General features: G+C 41.4%; 1 protein-coding gene across 2 annotated transcripts in view; it reads left to right on the forward strand.

Annotated features, from left to right (window-relative positions):
* Positions 1 to 8,711, forward strand: part of PDE6A (phosphodiesterase 6A, cGMP-specific, rod, alpha) — a 92,602-nt gene that overhangs the window by 7,924 nt on the left and 75,967 nt on the right. Inside the window, exons 2-4 of one of the 2 annotated variants that reach the window (XM_011985375.1) lie at positions 1,368 to 1,520; positions 2,069 to 2,158; positions 3,625 to 3,765. In XM_011985375.1, coding sequence (XP_011840765.1) covers positions 1,368 to 1,520; positions 2,069 to 2,158; positions 3,625 to 3,765 — 384 coding nt within the window. The remainder of the gene's footprint in view (positions 1 to 1,367; positions 1,521 to 2,068; positions 2,159 to 3,624; positions 3,766 to 8,711) is intronic. The other variant, XM_011985376.1, reaches the window with a different exon arrangement.

Here is an 8,711-nt window from a genome sequence, read left to right on the forward strand (position 1 = left end):
ACAATCATAGCTCATTGCAGCCTCCAACTCCTGGGCTCAAGCAATCCTCCTGCCACAGCTTCCTGAGTAGCTGGAACTACAGGCGCATGTCACCACATCTGACTAATTTTTTTGAGTTTTAGTAGATACAAGACATTGCTATGTTGCCCAGGCTGGTCTTGGACTACTGAACTCAAGCAATACTCCCACCTTGGCCTTCCAAAGTGTGAGATTATGGGTGTAAACCACCACACCCGGCCCAGACTTAGTTTTAGAGAACTTCTGTGAATTGGCTCTATGAAATACATTTCCACTCAGAACAGCATGAGCTGTGCAGGTTTGGGCTGGCCTGTGTCCCAAGCAATGCTGACAGTCCAAAGACCTCACAGTGCTACCAATAAACAGAAAGGCAGATTCTTGTAAATTTAAGAGAACAATTCAAGCTCTGTCTTTTCATCCTGACCACATGGTCCACCACAGCGTATACTGGCTTCTCTGGGCTGCATTAGGGGAGGGTTATGGAGGTGTGTGCTCCTCTATACACCCAGAGCTTCAAGCCAATCCCTTGTGACCTATATTACTATTATTGATTTTTCTGTGAGCTGGCCTGAACCTTAGTCACCCATATCCCCAGTGCTTGACATAAGGCCTGACACATAGTGGGGCTTCTACTAAGACTTGTAGAATGGGGATATCCACTGAACTGGCTGTGTGGTGCTAGAACTGGATTGTTTAAAAAGCTGAAAACAACAAATTCTTTTGTTCAATGACCTGGGCCCAAGTCTAACCCTATCCAGGCTTCTCTAAGAGGCAGCAGGGCTGAGGGCAGGTTGTGGAGTTACACACACACACACGCACACATTCTACACACATGACATTAACCTTCTTGAGTTACAGATACCCCTTCTGTAAGATGGGCTACTAACGGTACTTATCTCGTAGCTTATTGCGAAGATAAAAGTAAGATGATGCAGGTAAAATGCCATGCACACTGCCTGCTAGCAACTGTCATTGTACTTCCTGAAGTCTTTCCCTGGCTTCCTCTTAGCTCTCCCCTGGGTTTTTATTCTGGGCTTAATTGTAATCACCTCAAGAAAGCCTTCTTTAACCCTCCTTCTTCAGGCAAAGTCGGTCCCCCACTCCCGTCCCTGGCACTAACGCTACTTTGCACACATCTCCTCCATAGCCCTCAGTGGATTGCATCTCAGACTTTCTTCTTCTACTGGATTTTGGAAGCTTCCATGACAGATATCATCTCTGATTGCCTTGCCCCTGTTGAAGAGGAATAGATGGAAGCACCTTCATTCCCTTGTCAACAGGGGCTTTGGGCTGTTCCATTGTTCTTGCTCTTCATTTGCCTGTCCGTGCTTATCTCTGCCTTCCTTTAGGATGAGCATTTCTGTGATTTTGTGGACATCCTCACAGAGTACAAGACCAAGAACATCTTGGCTTCCCCTATAATGAATGGGAAGGATGTGGTGGCCATAATCATGGCTGTGAATAAAGTGGATGGATCCCACTTCACCAAGAGAGATGAAGAGGTAAGAATGCTTTAGAGACTAAGGATAGCCATACTAGCACATTCTCCTAGCCTATGAAGTCCCCTGAAATTTGCTGTTTGGCCTGGCCTGTTTTCCCATCTGTAAGACAGGGAATTTACCTGATATTCTCTGAGGGAGGCAGGATAAAATAATAGTTAATACATTGGGCTTTGGAGTCAGGAATAGAGGGGTATTTGTTCTGGCTCTGCCAATATCTAGCTGTTTGCATTGTGCAAGTTATTTAACTTCTTGGAACTTTGGTTTTCTTATTTGTAAAATGTGGATAATTTTTCAGTATCAACCTCATAGGGAACTTATCAATAAATAGTAGCTATTTTTCATGAATACACTCCCATCAACATCAACATTCTATATTTGGTGAGTTTTACACTCGTGCAACATCTTATGAGTCTGCATTCTAGGATCCATCTGCCCAAATTGTCTCTGATGAAGCTTTGAAAATATTCAGATATTTGCTGATGGTAAAAGTAGCCAGAGGATGGATTTCTTCTTCTCATCTGCCTGCCCACGTGCTGTTTGATTTTTAGATTCTTCTCAAGTACCTCAATTTTGCAAATCTAATTATGAAAGTATACCACCTGAGTTACCTGCACAACTGTGAAACTCGACGTGGCCAGGTAAGGGGCTTGGGCCAAAGGAATGGACTTGACACATCCTTTCCCTGAAGCATTGATGTGGTCAGGACTGGCAGGCAGATGGGAATGAAGGTGCCTGGGAAGCATTATACAATCTCTGACCAGCATCACGAGTGTTACAAGGTAACGGCTGTCTGTAAAGCTGTATACCAGAGTGGTTATATGCACAAGCTTCAAGTCAGATGGCTTTGATCTGAATCCCTGCTCAACCACTGACTAGCTCTAAGACCCTAAACGAGTCACTTAATCTTTCTTTTTTTTTTTTTTTTTTTTTTTTTTTTTTTTGAGACGGAGTCTCCCTCTGTCGCCCAGACTGGAGTGCAGTGGCTGGATTTCAGCTCACTGCAAGCTCCGCCACCCGGGTTTACGCCATTCTCCTGCCTCAGCCTCCTGAGTAGCTGGGACTACAGGCGCCCACCACCGAGCCCGGCTAGTTTTTTTTTTTTCGTATTTTTAGTAGAGATGGGGTTTCACCGTGTTAGCCAGGATGGTCTCGATCTCCTGACCTCGTGATTCGCCTGTCTCGGCCTCCCAAAGTGCTGGGATTACAGGCTTGAGCCACCGCGCTCAGCCCACTTAATCTTTCTATGCTTCAGTCTCCCCGTTTGAAAAATAGGGATGATTATGGTGCCACCCTCCAAAGGTTGCCATCAATAGTAAATGAGATAATGCATATAGGACAATAGTGCTCAATTGAAGTTCCTTATTATTTTTATTAAAAACCTATGAGATAAATGAAAGGGAAACAGTTGGACCCAATGTAAAGCAGCCAGTTACTTCACCTCTCTGAGCCTCAGTTTCTTTATCTACAAATGGAAGATAATTGGACTGGGCATGGTGGCTCATGCCTGTAGTTCCAGCACTTTGGGAGGCCAAGGCAGGAAGATTGCTTGAGCCCAGAAGTTCGAGACCAGCTGGGGCAACATAGTGAGACCCCCATCTCTATTTTTAAAATAAAAATTTTAAAAAAATGCATGATAATGGGCTGGATAAGGTGGCTCATGCCTGTAATCCCAGAACTTTGGGAGGCTGAGGTAGGAGGATTGCTTGAGGCCAGAAGTGAAAACTCATTTCTACAAAAAATTTAAAGATTATCTGCGTGCACCTGTAGTCCCAGCTACTAGGGAGACTGAGATGGGAGAGTTGGAGGTTACAGTGAGCCTGAGCCTGAGAGTTGGAGGTTACAGTGAGCTATGATTGTACTACTGTACTCCAGCCTGGATGACAGAGTAAGACTGTCCCTAAAAAATAAATAAATAAATAAATAAACTTTAAAAAAATCTAAAAGTAAAAATGGAGGATAGTTAACCTGTCTATTTCTCCAAATTATTATGAAGATTAAGTGAAATAAACTCTACAGAACTTCACAGAATTTTTGTTATTCTCCAGCTAAGTGAGCTACTACTTTGCACCTCAAAATCTATGAATATATTTCTGTATTTTTTCAGGTACTGCTGTGGTCTGGGAGTAAAGTCTTTGAAGAACTTACGGACATCGAACGACAGTTCCACAAAGCCCTGTACACAGTCCGTGCTTTCCTCAACTGTGACAGATACTCTGTGGGTCTCTTAGACATGACCAAGCAGAAGGTGAGAAAACTGCAGCAACAGACATTTCCAAGAAAAGATTAAACAGGCACTGACTGACGGCTAGAGTCTTGGCACACATTCAATTGCACAGGGAAGAGGCTGAGTGAATTGGGATGGTTGTAGAAAGTTTTACATAGGTCTCTACTGAGGAGAGGAGTGTCAGCCTTTAAAGGGGAAAAGTCAATCTAGGAGACAGGTAAGCGAAAACAATCTGTATTTTCCTTAGTCATTTGGAAAGAAAAAAAAAGTGTACATGAAAAGAAACTGATGAGCTGATGAAGGTCAGTGATAAAGAAGTTTCTATGCGGGTTGAGAGTCAAGGAGAAAGTTGCCAACGTCAGGGATTCTCAAAAAATGTCCTGAAAGTTGCGTGTAAACTTTGCTGCAATTTATCTATTACAGAGCTCACCCAGGCAATTAAGTGGAGGCAGACGCCAACATCTGATCCCTCACATGCTCAGGGGCCAGATTTGTGGCAGAGACAGCAGCTAAGGAGGCAGAGTTCAATGCAGCTCCCAGAGATGTTTTTTAGATACATTTCCCCGAACAACTTCCTTATTCCTCTTTGTTTAGTTGTTTCTGCCCTATGAGGCTAATCATTTTCTGCCTTGAAACAGAGTTTCCAAGTTATCTATGCTTATTATCTCCTGTCCTGAAAACCCAAGGATTTCAGTCAGTTTCACTTTGTACTCCTTGTCATGCTGAGGTGCCCAGGCCAATGCAGACTCTCCAGACATATTGGATCGAGTGAATACATGGATCACAGAATCTTGGATATAGTCCAGAGGCTCCCAAACTTGACAATTCATCAGAATCTTCTGATGAGCTGAGTAAAAAAATTGCTGGACAACATTTTCTGATAGTCTGCCATTTTTTACTTATTGTTTTACAAACGTCTTTCCATGTCAGCACATATGAATTCTTTTTAATAAGCCTTTATATTGAAACATAGGCCTGGCACAGTGGCTCACACCTGTAATCCCAGGACCTTAGGAGGTTGAGGTGGGAGGATGGCTTGAGGCCAGGAAGTTCGAGTCCAGCTTGGGCAACATAGTGAGACCTGTCTCTACAAAAAATAAAATAAAAATAAAAAAAGAAGGATAACATAGACACAGAAAAGGAACATTAATTATAACTGCTGATATAATAGTTCAATGAGTGAATGTTCCCATGAAACCACCACCAAAATTAAGGAACCGAACACGACAAACAGCACCTCAGCAGCCTCCTTCATACCTTCTTCGGTACCTCCCACAGCCTCCTCCTGAAAGGTTACCACCATCTGACCTTTCATACCATATTGGTTTTGCCTTTTTGAGGTTCATATACATGGAATCCTACAATACACATGCCTTTGTGTTTGGCTTCTTTTGATTCATCCTTATTGCTTCATTTAGCATGAGTTCATTCATTTTTATTCCTGTGGAATTTTCATTATCTGTATAATCCACAGTGTATTTATTCATTTCCACTGTTGGTGGACATTTGAGTTTTCAGATCTGGTCTATTACGAATATTGTTGTTATGAAACTTCTAGTACATTACTAGTACACAGTTGTGCCCTTTCTGTTAAGTATTTACCGAGGAGTAGAATTTCAGAGTATTAGCTTTGGTAGATATTGCCGATCTGATTTTCAAAATGATATGATTGTACCATTTTATACCCTCACCAGCAATGTATCAAGGGTTTCTTCATCAATACTTGCTATTGTTATTCTTAGTAACTTTAGCCATTTTGGTGAGCATGTGGCTTTATCTCTTTTGTTATCAACATAAATTCCCCTAATGACTGGATGAATATTTTTAAATACGTTTATTGGCCATTTGGATGTATTATTTTGTGACGCGACTGTTCAATGTTTTCCCCCATTTAAAAAAATCACGTTGTCTTTTTTATCTCACTGATTTGTAGTTCTTTGCAAATTCTGAGCACAAGTCCACTTTCAAATACATGCATTGCAAATACAGTCACGCACCACATAACGACATTTTGATCAATGATGGCATATACCATGGTCCATAGAATTATAATGGAGTTGAAAAATTCCTATCGTCTAGTGATAGTGCAATGCATTCTTCACATTTGTGGTGATGCTGGTATAAGAAAAACCTACTGCACTGCCAGTTGCATAAAAGCATAGCACATATAGGCCGGGCGTGGTGGCTCACGCCTGTAAACCCAGCACTTTGGGAGGCTGAAGTGGGAGGATCACGAGGTCAGGAGTTCGAGACCAGCCTGACCAACATGGGGAAACCCCCGCCTCTACTAAAAATACAAAAATTAGCTGGGTGTGGTGGCAGGTGCCTGTAATCCCAGCTACTCAGGAGGCTGAGGCAGGAGAATTGCCTGAACCTGGGAGGCGGAGGTTGCAGTGAGCCAAGATCGTGCCACTGCACACCAGTTTGGGTGACAGAGTGAGACTTCATCACACACACACACACACAAATATATATATATATATAGAGAGAGAGAGAGCACACAATTATAAGTTGTAGTACATAATGCTTGATAATAGAAAACTATGTTACTGGATTACATATTTACTATACTACACCTTTTTTTCCATTATTTTAGAGGTGACTCCTTCTACTTATTAAAAAAGAAAAAAGTTAACTGTAAAACAGCCTCAGGCAGGTCCTTCAGGAGATATTCCGGAAGAAAGCATTGTTATCACAGGAGATAAGAGCTCCATACTTGTTTTTGCCCCTGAAAACCTTCCAGGGGGACAAAGTGTGGAGGTGGAAGATGCTGATTTTGATAATCCCGACCCTGTGTTGGCCTAGGCTAATGTGTGTGTTTGTGTCTTAGTTTTTAACAAAAAAGTTTAGAAAGTAAAAGAAAAAAAAAATTTAAGAGAAAAAAAGCTTGTAGAATAAAGATATAAAGCAAATATTTTTGTTCTGATTCAAGCACCAAAGACATTAAAAAAAGAAAAAAGAATAACAGAATTTGAGATAATTTTTTTAAAAAGAAAATATTTTTGCACAGCTGTATGATGTGTTTGTGTATTAAGCTAAGTGTTATTACAAAAGAGTCAAAAAAGTTTTTAAAAATAAAAAATTTTGTAAAGAAAAATTTAAAAATTTATAAAGTAAAAAAGTTACAAGCCAGGCTTGGTGGCTCATACCTGCAATCCCAGCTACTCAAGAGGCTGAGGTAGAAGAATCGCTTGAGGCCTGGAGTCCGAATCTGCAGTGAGCTATAATGAGCAAGATCTTATCTCTAAAATAATTACTTAATTAATTAAAAATTACAGTAAGCTAAGGTTAATTTACTATTGAAGAAAGAAATTTTAAAAACACATTTAGTGTAGCCTAAGTGTACAGTGTTTATAAAGTCTATAGTAGCGCACAGTAATGTCCTAGGCCTTCATATTCACTCACCACTCACTCACTGACTCACCCAGAGCAACTTCCAGTCCCACAGGTTCCATTCATGCTAAGTGCCCTGTATAGGTGTATGATTTTTAAACTTTTATAGCTTATTTTTACTGTATCTTTTATGTTTAGCTATGTTTAGGTGTGTAGTAGGCTATACAATCTGGGGTAATGCAAGTGCACTCTATGATGTTCACACAATGACAAAATTGCCCAACGACACACACATTTCCCAGAGCATATCCCGGTCATAAGTGACGCATGGCTGTATTCTCCCACTCGGTGCTTCCATTCTCTCTCTCTCTCTTTTTTTTTTTTTTTTTGGAGACAGAGTTTCACTCTTGTAACCAGGTGGATCACCTGAGATCGGGAGTTCGAAACCAGCCTGATCAACATGCAGAAACCCCGTCTCCACTAAAAATACAAAATTAGGCTGGGCGTGGTGGCACATGCTTGTAATCCCAGCTACTCAGGAGGCTGAGGCAGGAGAATCGCTTGAACCTGGGAGGCAGAGTCTGCGGTGAGCTGAGGTTGCACCATTGCATTCCAGCCTGGGCAACTAGAGTGAAACTCCATCTCAAAAAAAAAAAAAGAAAAGAAATTTAATAATCTATTTCTTATTAATTTGTAGGAGTGCTTTATATATGATAGGGATTATGTATCTGTCACATATACTGCAAACATTTTTCCCTGTCTGTGAATTATATTTTAACTTTGCTTGTAACATCTTTCATCAGACAGAAAATTTAAATTTTCTCTTTATAGCTTCTGAGTTTTGAGTTTTATTTAGGAAAGATTTTCCTACCCCCAACATTAAAGATAATCTGAAATAATCTCCTCTATTACTCTTAGTATTTTTATAGTTTTAATATAGTTTAATCTTTCATTGATTTTTAAGTTAGGTATGTGTATGGTGTGAGATGGGGTAACTTTTGTGTTTTTCCCTGTATTTTTCCACTTAAAGAGTAGTGTGGGATGTGAGGGAGATCCAGCTGTGACATCGGTGACACCATTGATTGCCAGTGTTGATTTGGCTGATCTGGCTGGCTAGGTGGGTGTCCCTTTCCTTTCTCACTGCTCCGTGCGTGTTCCTGTCTTTGCACTCAGTCAAAGACGGTGACCTTCCCCGACAGAGGAGGGTTGTTCTTGGGTAAGAGTATATGAGTAGCCATGCTCTTCTGCTAGAACATTCAAACAAGCTCTTAAGAATAGGGAGAGGCCGGGTGCAGGGGCATGCACCTGTCCCAGCTACTCAGGAGGCAGAAGTGGGAGGATGGCTTGAGCCCAGGAGTTCAAGGCTGCAATGAGCCATGATCATACCATTGCACTCCAACCTGCTGGGTGACAGGGTGAGATCCCATCTATTTAAAAAAAAAAAAAAAAAAAGGAGTGAGAAAATATATACTTTAAGAAAAAAACAAAAAACGGAATCTTGCTCTGTCACCAAGGCTGGAGTACAATGGCGAGATCTCGGCTCACTGCAACTTCTGCCTCCCGGGTTCAAGTGATTCTCCTGCCTCAGCCTCCCAAGTAGCTGGGATTACAGGCACGTGCCACCATGCCTGACT

This window comes from Mandrillus leucophaeus, unplaced genomic scaffold, assembly GCF_000951045.1.
Source record: "Mandrillus leucophaeus isolate KB7577 unplaced genomic scaffold, Mleu.le_1.0 Scaffold282, whole genome shotgun sequence".
Lineage (NCBI taxonomy): Eukaryota > Metazoa > Chordata > Mammalia > Primates > Cercopithecidae > Mandrillus > Mandrillus leucophaeus.